This window comes from Rhyacophila brunnea, unplaced genomic scaffold (genome assembly GCF_057557595.1).
Source record: "Rhyacophila brunnea isolate RB1 unplaced genomic scaffold, BYU_Rbru_1.0 scaffold_19, whole genome shotgun sequence".
NCBI lineage: Eukaryota > Metazoa > Arthropoda > Insecta > Trichoptera > Rhyacophilidae > Rhyacophila > Rhyacophila brunnea.
The window spans coordinates 9,405,621-9,425,053 of record NW_028232848.1 but is presented as its reverse complement, the minus strand read 5'-3'; the positions used below and the strand labels follow the sequence as shown (position 1 = coordinate 9,425,053).

The following is a 19,433-nucleotide window of genomic DNA, read 5'->3' as shown; positions in this document are numbered from 1 at the left end:
ACCTTCACAATGACCATAGGATCGATCAATTTCAGAAACTCAATTTGAACATTTGTGGCTCCCATGATATCGCATAAAAAGAGGATATATTCTGTTAACCTGTTTACTTCCCTTCGCGCAGTCGTGGCGTCAATTTTATTTATTTTTATTTGATTTTTATCTTTTATAAAACAATTTTTTTATTCAACGTTAATTCACGAGAATAGAAAAATTCGAAAAAAAAGATTTAAAAGAAATTCGGATGCCGGGTGGGACTTGAATTCGCATCCATCAAATTCTAGCCAGTGTATTCTACAATAATTGTAACAACGATTATTATTGTTTGTTCGTTGAAAAATATTTCAATTGTTTTACACTTGCTTTGATTCAGGTAATAAATAATACGATAATTTGAGCATTGAAATAATTTATTTTTTTAATTTCCTACTTAAAACTAAATTGCATTCCGTCGTAGATTGGGTTGAATCAACTACTTAATGATGGTAGTAAGACTGAGCTGGGGCAGCGTAGTGAGCGACTGGGGCAGCGGCGTAGTGGGCAACTGGGGCAGCAGCGTAGTGGTGGGCAACTGGGGCAGCGGCGTAGTGGGCTACTGGGGCAACCTTGACGATTTGCTTGTAAGCAGGAACGACGTGCTGGGTTGGTTCACGGTGGACGACGGCGTTGAAACCATGGTGGTCATCGGCGGTGTAGTCTACGGTACGGCGGGTTCCGTCAGCTTCGATCAGGGAGTATGATCCTTCGACGGCATCTCCGTGACGGGTTTCATGTTGGCTCTTGATGTCACCGGTGTGCTCGTCATGGACGGAGTATTCGAAGTTGTATTCGGCGGGGCCATCGGCGTATTGTTCATGTTGGGGAGCGTAGTGGGCAACTGGGGCAGATGCGTAGTGAGCAACTGGGGCAGCGGCGTAGTGGGCAACAGGGGCAGCGGCGTAGTGGGCAACTGGGGCAGCTGCGTAGTGAGCTACGGGAGCGATGATTCCGGCTTGGGCAACAGCCACGAAGCAAGCGAAGGCGAGGATCTGAAAAAATATAAAACATTTAATTTCAATCAAAAATATAATTATCAAAAACGTCATTCGAACATCACTCTATAGCCTTTGGCATAATTATTTTGTGCTTTATTGACTTAAATTTTTAATGTTGCTACGATGTAAAATTACGCAAATTTTCTATTAAATTTGATGAAGAATATAATATTTTTTTCATTATTAGATAAAATAAACAATTGTTTTTAGTTTCTGTAGAATCACCAAAATGTTCCACACAGGTGACGTCTTCAATCATGTAAATGGTTTTGTAACGACATCAAATAAATTGTGTCTGAACAATTTTTTATATTATTTTGAATATTCACACAAGTTTATAAATTTGTAATAATTCAAAACTACACAATTATTAATTATTCCATTCAGGTAAGCACTGTATGTAAATAAACTGTATGTGACGTACTTTGAATGCCATGTTGATGTATTGTTGATTACTGTTTGAGACAAACTGTATCTTTTGAGAGAACGCCTTTGTCTTTTATAGTGAATTAATTTTTCAGGTAACCTCCCTCTTAAATTTTACCCGAACATAACTGAAGGTGACTAACTTACGCTGGACCATTTATTGTTTTTGAAAATCATTTTGTCAAATCACGTCTAAGGTGACACTGGTACGGGCTTGCAAACAATTATATAATTTGATTTCAATATTAAATACAGTTTATTCAAACAAATAGTCATCAATGAAAAAAATATTATACTCGTGTAATTTTTATAGATTAATAAAATAATATCTATATCTTTAAATTAAATCGATCCATAATTTTAAAAAGTCTATTCTATGTGCCATGAAAAAATATTAATACTTTAAATTTATATTTTATTTTTTTTGGTTTTCTTAACATGTAAATAGTGCAATAATTATTAATAATAAAAATATTGTAGTTTGATTTTTCTAGATTAATAAAATAAAATTTAAAAAATATCTTTTTTTATATAAATATAATATGAACTATATTTTTATAGGTCTATTCTATGTGCCATTTTTTTAAAAACTTTTTATTAAAAACTATATTTCAGTTCACTCTATTCGCTTTCTAGTGTATTATGAAAGTTTTATGGAATAAATGAATATACTATGACGTATCTGCCTTAGAATTTACGTATACTTTTATTTAAATTTTAAATACATTTTATTTAAATAAATACCCAGGTAGTTACTTACCTGTAGAAAAGTATATTTATTTTCAAAAAATCTTTCGGTACACTGTTTCTTCAGAAAAGTTAATAATGATATAGGCACCTACTCTTTGAAATAATAGTGATTTAAAAAACAATTTACATAAAGTTAATTTTATTATTAATAAAATTCACTAGTATAAAAGTTTTACTTACAAAAAAAATAAGTAGGTACTTAAGTGATTTTTGCTAATAATCAAAAAATATTTAAAAATCTCACTAATAAATTAATATTATCTTTATGTTGTAGTAACCAGTTTTCGTGTTTGTTTCACAATGTTTGTTCTACGTTTTCTTTTGTGTGATGAACATGACGTCTCTTTCAAGTATATATTTCAATATTTATGAATGTGTGTTATTAATTTTTTTCATTGGATAAACATCGTTTAATATGGATAAAAATGATAAAAAAACTTTTAGTGCTCGCTCACTGGTTACTAGAAATCATATTATTAATTAGTATATATAATATATAAATTATGCCTTTGTTTTTTTAGAAAGCTGTTTAATACCTACCAATATAATCAGTAAATTTTTCATGGTTTTATTTACAAGTCTTGTTTTTAATATATTCAATGCTGTATTATGTGATTTTACTTATGTGATCATCACAAATAAATTGAATGTGTACATTCCAGTGGCAAATTGTGGAGGTAGGCTGTTAAGATCATACACTAGTAGTGCACACTAAATTTTGTCAGTCAAACATATTTGTTTTCATTGAACTGAGGCAACAATGTGTAGATTGTGTTTGTTAGTTTTTCAAGTTCATCTAAAATCGGCCTAATCCAAGCCATAGTAGATAATAGTTGAAAAATATTCCTTCATCTATAAAATATTTTTATCGATTGCGGTTTGGTTCAGCAGGGCTTGATAAATTCTTGCTTAAGAGCGTACTTCAGTGGAACGGCAAATAATTTTCAACGGTGCGACGAAATTTCTCAGTAGTCGCTAATCGGAGACCGACAGTCGAGATTTCTGCACGCCGATTTGTTTTTGTCATGGCGTCGGATGAAAATATTCTTAAGTCGTGTAAAGATGACTAAAAAACTTTACGTATGTACTTAAAAAAGAAAACATGTCAATGAATATACTATTATTATTAGTAATATAACAATAAACATAACATTAAATGGACGTATGTTGGATTTTTATGAAAAATTATATTTCGTTCGGCACGCGTCATTTGCACAATCCGCGCATCGCTTAAGCCTCAATTACATTGAGCTTCTTTACGAGCTGTGTGTTGGCGAATTTATAATCTGCCTGTAAAGTCGCCCAGTGTAACCATCGAACAAGCTAACATGTTCGATGATTGCACTGGGCGACTTTACAGGCAGATTATAAATTCGCCAACAAACAGCTCGTAAAGAAGCTCAATGTAATTGAGGCTTTAGCCACAATATTTTTAGACCATGCCTCAACTGAAGTATAGCCTTAATAATTCAACGAAAATGAATAAGAATGACTGAAAAAGTGTTCATTATTTTGTCGGATCGCCCATAGCATAGGTACCTAAACTATTATGGTTTGGTTTAGGCAGGGTTTAATTGAATTTTAATAACTTACTGGCTCCATCTGCAAATTGTATCTTAGTTCAATGAAAACAAAATTTAAGTATGACTGACAAAGTTTAGTGTGCAATATTTATGTCGAATCCTTACAGTTTATCTCCACCCCTCGCCACTGATACATTCAATTGGCAGTGATTTTAGTTGTGCGCTGATCACATGCGATCATCGGACTGAACGCCTTGAATAAAGTAAACCTACCTGCTATGCTATCATCGTTTAAGTGAAAACACATCTGTACTCATTTTTAAAAAAGTGACAGGTTTCTGAAAAATTCTGCGTAAGCTTTTATGAATTGTTGTAGAATTCTAAAACTTCAACTAGTTGATCTTGACTGACACTCATATATTTTAAAATTGTAAACGTTTAACTTACTTATTTATTATATTGATTTATTTTTTTGTGTTGCCAATATAATTTATTTGGCTTAATTGCTTCTGCTGAAAAATCCTGTTTTATTTGGTGGCCCTATCTTATAATATTATATTAATATTCCCTATGCTGTCCTTCAGTCACTCAAGTGTTCTAGGTCTGTCTTCGTTTTCAAAAATATTAAAACCAAATACTCAATTATGGTAGGTATCTATAAAAAAAGACAATCTATAACTTTGCTCACTTCAGCAATACTTTCTAGCATTTTTTTATAATTATCTAACTTGTACAAATATTATGGTATGTAGGCTTGCAATCTAGTATTTTTTTCCCATAGTGGATAGCTTTATTTTCTTCTGTAAGGCTTGATTTAATTATCGATATAAGATTTTAAAAGTAAATTTAAAAATTAAGGAGGTTTTTCATCAATACTCTCATTTGATATTTCGTTGTGAGAGGTAAATAGAGCTTTAAAAGTTTGTCTTTTTAATATTCATTAGTGTTTTTTCCCCAGAATACCAAAACGAGCTTTTATATTTTTTATTATTTTTTTCAATTAACATTTTTTTTTAAATTGAACATATTATACTTTTTAATAGAATTTTTTGTTAATATTTTATTATCTGAAAATCTAGTATCACTTATAGCATATTTTTGAAATAAAAGCCCATCTTCACAAAGACCATTGGTTCAATAATTTTGGAAACATCAAACTGAACATTGGTAGCTCCTTAGTCATTACCGGAAAAGAGGATACCTACCTATATTATGTTAACCTGACTTCATTCCTTCGCCCGATCGTGGCGAGCGTCAACAATAATAATTTTTATTTTATTTTTATCTTTGAATTAAGTATTTTTGTTATTCTACGATACTTGACGAGAACATACGAATTCGAAAAAAAAATAATTAAAAATAAATACTGCAGCAGGGCGGGACTTGAACCCACATCCATCAAATTCTGGTCAATGTGTTCCACTATTTTGAGGTAAGTGCACCGTGCCTAATTATGACAAAATTGTTTAATACCAATTGAGTTACTAAGTAAGTAAATTCCCCTGCTCATACAAGAATCATTCTTTCATAAACAGGTGAAAACAGATTACATATTGTTAATGAAAAATGAACTCGGCCTACATTGCATCGAGGTTATATAATATTGACAATTTGCGTATTTATTTGTCAAGTTTAGTTTTTTTTGCTCAGGTTACGACTAGCTTATTACCACGCTTTTATTAGCTCGTATTCTTGTTTGTCCAGTACATTTTTTTTCTTGTTTGTCCATGATTTTTAACTAACTAACTAGACATTTGAAACTTTTAGAATATATTATATCAGAACACGACGAAAATGCATTCTTCATTAACCTGTCTTCTTAGCCATCTTTAAGCAGAATTGAATTCATTTTCAGTTAATTCTGTTTTGTATGGAAAGTTATTTCGGAAAAAATTCGTAAAGAGTATAACACTATTATTGGTTCCTAAGGGGGTCCTAGAAACTAAATTATTAATATATACGTGCGTTACTATGGAAATCAATATGACATGTCAAAATGACATTTCTGTATTCTATAATATTTATTCAGTATTTCTATCAAGTACAATAAAAAGTTTTTATTAATAGGTACATAGAATTGTCAAGTTTATATGATTAAACAGAAAATTTAAAAACGTGGCATATAAAAAGTTCTTTTTATCTTGTAATTATTTTTTATTTCTCTAAATAAAGTTTAATATACTCTTTTAACGGAAGTAAAAAATATTATTTATTACTTTACGTAAATTCATATTTTTACAAGCAATCATGAGCTTTTCCTGTTATTTTTCTGCAATTTTTTTTATGCAATATCTATTAATTAATAGGTATACTAATTATAAGTAAATATCAGTGATATCCGTAGGAGTATGCGGATCATACACTCTTTATGGGTGAGAGATAATTGAAAATAAAATATTGTTACATTTTTTTATATCGATTTAGTAGAAATTTGATATTTTCGCCTGCGACGCTGACATGCTTTCTCTGCTATAATTTTCCGTGAGTATGCATGCCACATATTTATTATTATCTTGTCGAAATAAAAACATTGAGTTTTGTTTGTCGTTCTAAGAGATTTGTTTTTTTTACACTTGTTTTAGAATATCATTTGGTTCAGGTAATAAATAAGACAACAATTTTAGCATTGAAATAATTTATTTTATTAATTTCCTACTTAAAACTAAATTGCATTCCATCGTCGATTGGGTTGAGTCAACTACTTAATGATGGTAGTAAGACTGAGCTGGGGCAGCGTAGTGAGCGACTGGGGCAGCGGCGTAGTGGGCAACTGGGGCAGCAGCGTAGTGGTGGGCAACTGGAGCAGCGGCGTAATGGGCTACTGGAGCGGCAACCTTGACGATTTGCTTGTAAGCAGGGACGACGTGCTGGGTTGGCTCACGGTGGACGACGGCGTTGAAACCATGGTGGTCATCGGCGGTGTAGTCTACGGTACGGCGGGTTCCGTCAGCTTCGATCAGGGAGTATGATCCTTCGACGGCATCTCCGTGACGGGTTTCGTGTTGGCTCTTGATGTCACCGGTGTGCTCGTCATGGACGGAGTATTCGAAGTTGTATTCGGCGGGGCCATCGGCGTATTGCTCATGTTGGGGAGCGTAGTGGGCAATTGGGGCAGATGCGTAGTGAGCAACTGGGGCAGCAGCGTAGTGGGCAACTGGGGCAGCGGCGTAGTGTGCTACTGGGGCAGCTGCATAGTGAGCTACTGGTGCGATGATTCCGGCTTGGGCGACAGCCACGAAGCAAGCGAAGGCGAGGATCTGAAAAAAATTAAAACATTTAATTTCAACCAAAATTATAATTATCAAAAACGTCATCCGAACAACACTCTATAGCCTATGGCATATTTTGTGCTTTATTGACTTAAATTTTTAATATTGCTACTATGTAAAATTACGCAAATTTTCTATCAAATTTTATGAAAAATATAATATTTTAATTTTTAATATATAAGAAACACACATTGTATAATATTTTTTCATTATTAGATAAAATAAACAATTGTTTTTAGTTTCTGTAGAATCACCAAAATGTTACACGCAGGTGACGTCTTCAATCATGTAAATGGTTTTGTAACGACATCAAATAAATTATGTCCGAGCAATTTTTCATATTATTTTGAATATTTACACAAGTTTATAAATTTGTATTAATTCAAAACTACATAATTATTATTAATTCCATTCTGGTAAGCACTGTATGTAAATAAACTGTATGTGACGTACTTGGAATGCCATGTTGATGTATTGTTGATTACTGTTTGAGACAAACTGTATCTTTTGAGAGAACGCCTTTGTCTTTTATAGCGAATTAATTTTTCAGGTAACCTCCCTCTTAAATTTTACCCGAACATAACTGAAGGTGACTAACTTACGCTGGACCATTTATTGTTTTTGAAAATCATTTTGTCAAATCACGTCTAAGGTGACACTGGTACGGGCTTGCAAACAATTATATAATTTGATTTCAATATTAAACACAGTTTTTTCAAATGAATAATCATCAATGAAAAAAATATTATACTTGTGTGATTTTTCTTGATTAATACAATAATCTTTAAATTAAATTGATCCACATTTTTAAAAAGTTTATTCTATGTGCAATAAAAAATCTAATACTTTAAATTTATATATTTTTATATAAAAAGTGCAATAATTATTAATAATAAAAATTATGTAGTGTGATATCCATGTTCGTATACGGTCTATTCTATGTGCCAAAAAAATATATATATATACTACAGTTTACCCTAATCGCCTTCCAGTGTATTATGAAAGCTTTATGCAATAAAATTATACTATGACGTATATAATATGCCGTGGAATACACATAATGTATTTGCATTTAAATTGGAAATAAGGTTTATTAAAATAAATACCCTGGTTGTTACTTACCTGTAGAAAAGTATATTTATTTTATTTAAAAAAACTAGTTGGTATTAGTTACAATAATATTAAAAAGATCTTTCGGTACAATGTTTCTACAGAAAAGTTTAAATCATGTACTCGTAGAAATATTAGTGCCTCATTTGAAAAATAATTAACACAAAGGTAATATTATTATTAAAAAAGTTTTACATATAGATAAAAAATATTGAAATGATTTTTTCTCATAATCAAAAAATATTTAAAAACTTCACTATTCAAATATTATTTTTATTTTGTGGTAACCAGTTTTCGTGTTTGTTTAACAATGTTTATTCTACTTTTTTGTGTGATACATAAATGTATCTTTCAAGTATATTTTTTAATATTTATGAATGTGTGTTAGTTACTCTTTAACATACTAGTAGTTTAAAAAAATAATTACCATACAGTTATATTTTATTATTAAAAAAGTTTAACTTACAGATAAAAAAATATTATAGTGATTTTACCTAATAATCAAAAACTATTTAAAATTATCAGTAATAAAATATGATGTTTATGTTGTATTTGTACCAGTAGTTGTGTTTGTTAAACATCATTATTTGATCTACGGTTTTTTTGTGATAAAAATGTATCTTTTAAGTATATTTTTTGATGTTAATATGGATAAAAATGAATAGGGCTCGCTCACTGATTACCAATAATCATATTATTAATTATTATATATTATATTATGAATTTGTTTTTATAGAAAGCTGTTTAATACATAATAACCAACCAATAATTAGACGGTTATTTAACCAATATATTTAATTGTTTTATTTACAAGTCATGTGAAATTTTTAATATTTTTAATGCTGTGTGCTGTAATTTTACTTATGCGATGATCACGAATGAATTGAATGTGTACATCCCTGTGGCGAAGGGTAGAGGTAGACTGTTAAGGTCCTACACAAGTAGTGCACAATAAACTTTGTCAATCAAACATTTTTTTTCATTTAACTAAGACAATAATGTGTAGATAGTGTTTGTTAGTTTTTAATTTAAATAAACCCTGCCTATCCAAGCCATAGTGGATAATAGTCAACAAAATATTCGTTTATCTATAACATCTAAAATTATAACATTTAACCATACACCATTTTATATATTATATAGATAGAAGAATATGTTTATCGATTATGGTTTGGTTAGGCAGGCCTTAATGAATTAAATAAAAAAACAACTAACGCCATCTGTAATAATTTGTATTTCTAATTCAACTAAAATAAATAAGAATGACTGAAAAAGTGTTAAATATTTTGTCAGATCGCCCATAGCCATGGCCCCCACAAGGAGGGGAGGCTGACAGGGCTCTAGCCTGGGGGCCCGGGCTCAGAAGGGCCCGGCGAGGCGAGACGACCAGATAAGTGAGATATACACACATCAATAATTTGCTTTTATAGTAAAAAAAGTTGTGTATCAATACTCGACATCTCCATATATATATGGTATCATTAAAAAAAACTACCTATAACTTTGCTCATTTCATCAATACTATCTAGCATTTTTGTATAATTGTCTAACTTTCACAATTTTAATATCGCATGAGAGTAGCAATCTAGTATTTTTTTCGCATACTGGGTAGCTTTATTTTTTTTATAGTGCTTGATTTTTATTGTGAATTTTATTTATCGATATAAGATTTTAAAAGTAAATTTTAAAAAATCAGGAAATTTTTTGTCAATATTCTCATTTGATATTTCGCTGTGAGAGGTAAATAGAGCTTATAAAGTTTGTCTTTTTAATATTCATCATTGTTTTTTCCCCACAATACCAAAACGAGCTTTCATTTTTTTTAATTCACGACATAACATTTTAATTTTATTAAAATTCTTCTGAAAACCGAAAAAAAACAAATGTTTTTTTAATAGGACTTTTGTTAATATTTTATTATCTGAAAATCTAGTAACACATATCGCATATTTTTGAGATAATATAAGCCTATCTTCACAAGGACGATTGGTTCAATAATTTTGGAAACATCAAACTGAGTATTGGTAGCTCCTTAGTCATTGCTGAAAAGAGGATACCTGTATATTATGTTAACCTGTCTTTTTTCCTTCGCCCGATCGTGGCGAGCGTCAACAATAATTATTTTTATTTTATTTTTATCTTTGAATGAAGTATTTTTGTTGTTCTACGATAATTTACGAGAACATACTTATTCGAAAAAAATATTTAAAAATAAATACTGCAGCAGGGTGGTACTTGAACCCGCATCCATCAAATTCTGGTCAATGTGTTCCACTATTTTTAAGTAGTGCACCGTACCTAATTATGACAAAATTGTTTAATACAAATTTAGTTACTAACGGATATAGCTTCTGAAGAATAAGAGGGACTTTGTAAATTCTCCTGCTCATACAAGTTTCATTATTTCATAAACAGGTGAAAACTGAAACTGAAATCTGCTTACATTATACAACGGTTTTGCGAGTATTTTCATAATATCATTGTTGCCCTATTTTGCTTACGTATCCACACGTATATAGCTTGCGACAATCGTAGCAGGCATGCGGTGTCAAGTTCAGTTTTTTTCGCTCATGTTACGACTAACTTATTTTACAACCTTTTTCTTAGCTCGTATGCTCGTATTGTCCGGTGGTTCTTTGTCCGGTACAAATCTTGCAATCAATTTTTAGCTAACTTCCCGACTAGCTAGACATTTGAAACTTTTAGAATATATCATAACACGATGCCAATGCATTCTTTTAATACTTTTTGCCATATTTAAACATAATTGAATTCATTTTCAGTTAATTCTGTTTTGTATGGAAAGTTATTTCAGAAAAATTCGTAAAAAGTAAAAGAATATTATTGGTTGCTAAGTGGGTTCTAGCAACTAAATTATTAATATATACGTGCGTTACTATGGAAATCAATATGACATGTCAAGTACAAAATTTTTTGATCGTTTAAGCTAGTCAAGTTTATATGATTCAACAGAAAATTAAAAATCGTTCTATATAAAAAGTTATTTTTATCTTGTAATTATTTTATCAAGTTACTACACTTTTTAACGCAAGTAAAATTTTACATTATTTACTTCATGTCGTAAATCCTTAATATATTTACGAGTAATTATGTAATTTTTCTGCAAATATATTTAATGCAACTTCTATTAATTAATATAATAATTATTGGTAAGTAATAATTAGTGACCATGGGGTATGCCAACCATGCACTCTTTATAGGCGGTAGACAATCGAAAAAAATATAATGATACATTTTTTAAATAGATATTTAGTAGAACTATAATACTTTCGCCTGCAGCGCTGGTATGCGTTCTTCGTTACCATAGCTTCCAGTGGATATGCATGTCAGATGTTTAAGGTCTGTTACTGTACTTGTCCGTCCGACCTGTTTAACAAAAAGATCAATCGAATACAACTTCAATTACAACGTAATATTTTTGGAAGTTGTCAATCACTCCGGTTCGTAAAATGTTCTATATCGAGGGCTGCTTCCACGATATAATAACCAACCTCAGAATAGTCTTCAGATAACTACTTGAATTATATTAGTCAATACCAAAATTAAAAGAATATAGATTACATGTTGTCGTAATAACAACAATTATTTTTGTTTGTTCGTTGTAAAAGATTTGCTTCGTTTTACTGTACATTATTGCTTTATAATATCATTTGGTTCAGGTTATAAATAATACAACAATTTGAGCATTGAAATAATTTATTTTATTAATTTCCTACTTAAAACTAAATTGCATTCTGTCGACGATTGGTTTGAGTCAACTACTTAATGATGGTAGTAAGACTGAGCTGGGGCAGCATAGTGAGCGACTGGGGCAGCGGCGTAGTGGGCAACTGGGGCAGCGGCGTAGTGGGCCACTGGGGCGGCAGCATAGGCGACTGGGGCAGCAACCTTGACGATTTGCTTGTAAGCGGGAACAGCGTGTTGGGTGGGTTCACGGTGGACGACGGCGTTGAAACCATGGTGGTCATCGGCGGTGTAGTCTACGGTACGGCGGGTTCCGTCAGCTTCGATCAGGGAGTATGATCCTTCGACGGCATCTCCGTGACGGGTTTCGTGTTGGCTCTTGATGTCTCCGGTGTGCTCGTCATGGACGGAGTATTCGAAGTTGTATTCGGCGGGGCCATCGGCGTATTGCTCATGTTGGGGAGCGTAGTGGGCAATTGGGGCAGATGCGTAGTGAGCAACTGGGGCAGCGGCGTAGTGTGCTACTGGGGCAGCTGCGTAGTGTGCTACTGGGGCAGCTGCGTAGTGTGCTACTGGGGCAGCTGCATACTGAGCTACTGGTGCGATGATTCCGGCTTGGGCGACAGCCACGAAGCAAGCGAAGGCGAGGATCTGAAAAAAATTAAAACATTTAATTTCAACCAAAATTATAATTATCAAAAACGTCATCCGAACAACACTCTATAGCCTATGGCATATTTTGTGCTTTATTGACTTAAATTTTTAATATTGCTACTATGTAAAATTACGCAAATTTTCTATCAAATTTGATGAAAAATATAATATTTCAATTTTCAATATATAAGAAACACACATTGTATAATATTTTTTCATTATTAGATTAAATAAACAATTGTTTTTAGTTTCTGTAGAATCACCAAAATGTTACACGCAGGTGACGTCTTCAATCATGTAAATGGTTTTGTAACGACATCAAATAAATTATGTCCGAGCAATTTTTTATATTATTTTGAATTTTACACAAGTTTATAAATTTGTATTAATTCAAAACTACACAATTAATATTAATCCCATTCAGGTTAGCACTGTATGTAAATAAACTGTATGTGACGTACTTTGAATGCCATGTTGATGTATTGTTGATTACTGTTTGAGACAAACTGTATCTTTTGAGAGAACGCCTTTGTCTTTTATAGTGAATAAATTTTTCAGGTAACCTCCCTCTTAAATTTTACCCGAACATAACTGAAGGTGAGTAACTTACGCTGGGGCATTTATTGTTTTTGAAAATCATTGTGTCAAATCATGTCCAAGGTGACACTGGTATGGGCTTGCAAACAATTATATATTAATTTGATTTTAATATTAAATACAGTTTATTCAAATGAATAGTCAATCAATGAAAAAAATATTAAACTTGTGTGATTTTTCTTGATTAATACAATAATCTTTAAATTAAATTGATCCACATTTTTAAAAAGTTTATTCTATGTGCAATAAAAAATCTAATACTTTAAATTTATATATTTTTATATAAAAAGTGCAATAATTATTAATAATAAAAATTATGTAGTGTGATATCCATGTTCGTATACGGTCTATTCTATGTGCCAAAAAAATATATATATATACTACAGTTTACCCTAATCGCCTTCCAGTGTATTATGAAAGCTTTATGCAATAAAATTATACTATGACGTATATAATATGCCGTGGAATACACATAATGTATTTGCATTTAAATTGGAAATAAGGTTTATTAAAATAAATACCCTGGTTGTTACTTACCTGTAGAAAAGTATATTTATTTTATTTAAAAAAACTAGTTGGTATTAGTTACAATAATATTAAAAAGATCTTTCGGTACAATGTTTCTACAGAAAAGTTTAAATCATGTACTCGTAGAAATATTAGTGCCTCATTTAAAAAATAATTAACACAAAGGTAATATTATTATTAAAAAAGTTTTACATATAGATAAAAAATATTGAAATGATTTTTTCTCATAATCAAAAAATATTTAAAAACTTCACTATTCAAATATTATTTTTATTTTGTGGTAACCAGTTTTCGTGTTTGTTTAACAATGTTTATTCTACTTTTTTGTGTGATACATAAATGTATCTTTCAAGTATATTTTTTAATATTTATGAATGTGTGTTAGTTACTCTTTAACATGCTAGTAGTTTAAAAAAAATAATTACCATATAGTTATATTTTATTATTAAAAAATTTTACTTACAGATAAAAAAATATTATAGTGATTTTACCTAATAATCAAAAACTATTTAAAATTATCAGTAATAAAATATGATGTTTATGTTGTATTTGTGTTTATTTAACATCATTAATTTGATCTACGGTTTTTTTGTGATAAAAATGTATCTTTTAAATATTTTTTTTAATGTTAATATGGATAAAAATAAATAGGGCTCGCTCACTAATTACCAACAATCATATTATTAATAAGTATATATTATATTATGCATTTGTTTTAATAGAAAGCTGTTTAATACATAATAACCAACCAATGATTAGACGGTTATTTAACCTATATATTTTCATTGTTTTATTTACAAGTCATGTGAAATTTTGCTGTGTGCTGTAATTTTACTTATGCGATGATCAAAAGCGAATTGAATGTGTACATTCCTGTGGCGAAGGGTGGATGTAGGCTGTTAAGGTCCTACACAAGTAGTGCACACTAAAATTTGTCAAAAATGTGTAGATAGTGTTTGTTAGTTTTTCATTGAATAAAAGCCTGCCTAATCCAAGCCATATTAGATAATAGTCAACAAAATATTCGTTTATATATAACATATCTTAAATTATGACATTAAATCATACATCATTTTAGATATTTTATAGATAGAAGTATATGTTTATTGATTATGGTTCGGTTAGACAGGCCTTAATGAATTTAAAAAAAAACAACCAACACCATCTGTAATTTGTATTCATAATTCAACGAAAATAAATAAGAATGGTTGAAAAAGTGTTTATTATTTTGTCAGATCGCCCATAGCATACAATATAAACTACAATGGTTTGGTTCAGGCATGGTTTAATTGCATTTCAAAAACAAACTGGCTCCATCTCCAAATTTTATTTATAGTTCAATGACTGACATGTGTATTTTTTTAAATTTGTATTATCGTTAACTTACTTATTTCTTATAATGTCTAATTTTTTGTTTTGCCAATATATTTTATTTAGCTTAATTGCTTCTGCTGAAAAATCCTGTTTTATTTGGCGACCCATTCTCATAATGTAAAAATAATATTCTCTATCTATGCGGCCCTTCAGTCATTCAAGTGTCCTAGATCTATTTTCGTTTTCTAAAAAAATCATAATATATTTACAAGTAATCATGTCATTTTTCTGAAATATATATTTGATGCAACTTCTATTCATTAATATAATAATTATAGGTAAGTATAAATTAGTGACCATGGGGTATGCCAACCATGCACTCCTTATTAGCGGTAGATAATCGAAGAAAATATTATAATGATACATTTTTAAAAAAGATATTTAGTAGAACTATTCGCCTGCAACGCTGGTATGCGTTCTTCGTTACCATAACTTTCAGTGGATAAGCATGTCAGATGTTTAAGATCTGTCACTGTACTTGTCCGTCCGACCCGTTTAACAAAAAGATCATTCGAATTCAATTACAACTTAATATTTTTGGAAGTTGTCAATCACTCCGGTTCGTAAAATGTTCTATATCGAGGGCTGCTTCCACGATATAACAACCAACCTCAGAATAGTCTTCAGATAACTACTTGAATTATATTATTCAATACCAAAATTAAAAGAATATAGATTACACGTTGTCGTAATAACAACAATTATTTTTGTTTGTTCGTTGTAAAAGATTTGCTTCGTTTTACTTTACATTATTGCTTTATAATATCATTTGGTTCAGGTAATAAATAATACAACAATTTGAGCATTGAAATAATTTATTTTATTAATTTCCTACTTAAAACTAAATTGCATTCCGTCGTCGATTGGGTTGAGTCAACTACTTAGTGATGGTAGTAAGACTGAGCTGGGGCAGCGTAGTGAGCGACTGGGGCAGCGGCGTAGTGGGCGACTGGGGCAGCAGCGTAGTGGTGGGCAACTGGGGCAGCGGCGTAGTGGGCAACTGGGGCGGCAGCATAGGCGACTGGGGCAGCAACCTTGACGATTTGCTTGTAAGCGGGGACAGCGTGTTGGGTGGGTTCACGGTGGACGACGGCGTTGAAACCATGGTGGTCATCGGCGGTGTAGTCTACGGTACGGCGGGTTCCATCAGCTTCAATCAGGGAGTATGATCCTTCGACGGCATCTCCATGACGGGTTTCGTGTTGGCTCTTGATGTCACCGGTGTGCTCGTCATGGACGGAGTATTCGAAGTTGTATTCGGCGGGGCCATCGGCGTATTGTTCATGTTGGGGGGCGTAGTGGGCAATTGGGGCAGATGCGTAGTGAGCAACTGGGGCAGCAGCGTAGTGGGCAACTGGGGCAGCGGCGTAGTGGGCAACTGGGGCAGCTGCGTAGTGAGCTACGGGTGCGATGATTCCGGCTTGGGCGACAGCCACGAAGCAAGCGAAAGCGAGGATCTGAAAAATATAAAACATTTAATTCGTAAACGTCATCCGAACACTATATAGCCTATGGCATATTTTGTGATTTATTGACATAAATGTTTAATATTGCTACGATGTAAAATTACGCAAATTTTCTATTAAATTTGATGAAAAGTATAATATTTTAATTTTTAATATATTAGAAACACACATTGAATAATATTTTTTTCATTATTAGATAAAATAAACAATTGTTTTTTTATTTCTGTAGAATAACCAAAATATGCTATAGGTACAAGTGATGTCTTCAATCATGTAAATGATTTTGTAACGACATCAAATAAATTGTGTCTGAACAAATTTTTATGTTATTTTGAATATTCACACAAGTTTATAAATTTGTATTAATTCAAAACTTCACAAATATTATTAATCCCATTCAGGTTAGCACTGTATGTAAATAAACTGTATGTGACGTACTTTGAATGCCATGTTGATGTATTGTTGATTACTGTTTGAGACAAACTGTATCTTTTGAGAGAACGCCTTTGTCTTTTATAGTGAATTAATTTTTCAGGTAACCTCCCTCTTTAATTTTACCCGAACATGACTGAAGGTGAGTAACTTACGCTGGAGCATTTATTGTTTTTGAAAATCATTTTGTCAAATCACGTCTAAGGTGACACTGGTGTTAGCAAACTATAATAATTATATTATTTGATTTCAATATTACATAAAGTTTATTCAAACAAATAGTCATCAATGAAAAAAATATTATACGCGTGTGATTTTTATAGATTAATAAAATAATATCTATATCTTTAAATTAAATCGATCCATAATTTTAAAAAGTCATCAACGAGAAAATATTATACTTAGGTATTTGAAATTTAAATTTTTCTTTTTAGGTTTTTTTTTAAATATATAAATTGTGCTATAATTAAAAATAAAAATATTATAGTGATTTTTCTTGATTTATAAAATATTTTTTTTTAAATATATCCATATTTTTATAAAGTCTATTATATGTGCAATTTTTTAAAAAACTTGTTAAGTAGTAAAAACTATATTTCATCTCTATTCGCTCTCAAGTGTATTATGAAAGTTGTATGCAATAAATTATACCTTGGATTTTACGTATACTTTTATTTAGATTTTAAATAAAGTTTATTGAAATAAATACCCAGATAGTTACTTACCTGTAGAAAAGTATATTTATTTTATTTAAAAAAATTAGTGGGTATCAGTAACTGATATAAGAGATATAGCTGTTATAATAATAATGAAAAGATCTTTGAGTACACTGTTTCTCCAGAAAAGTTTATATCATGTAACTACCCTTTAAAATATGAGTGATTTCATTTTTTTTGAGAAAAAAAATAAGTACTTAAGTGATTTTTCCTAATAATTAAAAAGAATCATTAATTAAACATGATCTAATCTCGTGGTAACCACTATTCGTGTTTGTTTAACAATGTTTGTTTTACGTTTTTTTTGTGTGATAAAAATGTCTCTTTTGAGTACATTTTTTTAATGTGTATCAAAGTGGTTATTAAGATTTTTGATTAGATTAACATTTAAAATATTTTATAAAATCTCAAGGAACACTTACTCAGCTGATACGTAATGTGGATAAAAAAGTAAAAAACAACTTTTGGTTTTCGCTTATTGGTTACCAGCAAACTTGTGTAGTTATCTAAGGCTATAGGTACTTCAGCTGAGGCATGGTCTAAAAAGAACGTGACTAGGCGATGCGCGGATTGTGCAAATAACGCGAGCCGAACGAAATATAATTTGTCATAAAAATTCAACATGCGTCCTTTTATGTTATGTTTATTATTATATTCGTAATAATAATAGTATATTCATAGACATGTTTTCTTTTTCAAGTACATGCGGAGCGTATTTAGTCATCTTTACACGATTTAAGAATACATTCCTCCAACGCCATCACAAAATAATTTGACGTGCTCACACCTCGACTGTCAGTGTCCGATTGGCGACGAGTGCGAAATTTCGTTCCACATACTGTTGAAAATTATTTGCTGTTTCAATTATGTACGCTCTTAAATGAAAACCGAAAAAAATACCAGGTGTCAGCGCCACCTGTCAATGTTCTTGGATATGTCTCAAACTCTGTTATTTATTAAGTAGCTTATTTCTTATCTAAACGCAACTGTGTATCCACTCAAAAAATCTCATAAATTTGAATTCATCATATTCTAGCAGACATTTATATTTCCATTTTCATTTTCAAAATCATGTTTCCTAACCGACACCATACTTTTGTATACCTTTGTTTTATATCACACATTAATTTAATTAATTTTAATATCATTTAATACTTTCTACATACCAACTAAATCTGCAAGTACTGCGCTGTTTGTTCTCTTTCACGATCCGATGAAAAAAACGACTCTTTTATTTGCAAGTCAGTTTATTTTTCAAATTTAGAAATTTGCGCTTACGTGTTTTCTCCCACCTTATCTCTTTTAATACGTCTTCTTCCTGTCTCGCTCTCTCCTACACACTTACATTTAGATAGATTTATTTATCCATCGATATAAGATTTTAAAAGTAAATTTAAAAATCGATGCTCTCGCAAAATGTAGCTGATTCCACTGCCGATATTTCATTGCTTTCATGTTAAGTATTTTATCATTTTTAAATTTTATTATTTTTTCTGAGAATACTAAAACGGGACCACCCATATTATTTGTTTGTAATTGACAAACGTTTTTATTAAATTGATGAATGATTGAAAAGGTCATTGCATTCGAAGTATGATCAATAACTAGCACTACCATCGAAACTTAAGGTTCAAATAGAATAGACTATATGACCTATCGTCATAGAGTCTATTTGAGCCATTACAGATTCGATCTATGGCCTGACTTACCTAATACAAATAAATATAAGACTAATTATTGTAAAAATATACTATTATTGTTATATAAATTTAAATAAAAGTGTTTTTATTAATTTTTATTCGTGTTTACTTTGTAGTGAGTGCCCAATCCTAATCCTAATACAATTTATAAA

At 31.0% G+C, this 19,433-nt stretch overlaps 2 protein-coding genes across 2 annotated transcripts; both read right to left on the bottom strand.

Moving 5' to 3' along the window:
- Positions 1–473: 473 nt before the first annotated feature.
- On the bottom strand, positions 474–12,941 carry LOC147072708 (uncharacterized). The gene is made up of 4 exons (XM_085946260.1): positions 12,930–12,941; positions 11,899–12,465; positions 6,466–6,987; positions 474–602 (listed from the first exon to the last, which is right to left on the bottom strand). Exons 1-4 carry the CDS (start codon positions 12,939–12,941, stop codon positions 474–476), a joined length of 1,230 nt encoding a protein of 409 aa, XP_085802386.1.
- A 2,907-nt stretch (positions 12,942–15,848) lies between these two features.
- On the bottom strand, positions 15,849–16,442 carry LOC147072707 (larval cuticle protein A2B-like). The gene is made up of 2 exons (XM_085945949.1): positions 16,376–16,442; positions 15,849–16,288 (listed from the first exon to the last, which is right to left on the bottom strand). Exons 1-2 carry the CDS (start codon positions 16,440–16,442, stop codon positions 15,849–15,851), a joined length of 507 nt encoding a protein of 168 aa, XP_085802075.1.
- Positions 16,443–19,433: the final 2,991 nt, after the last annotated feature.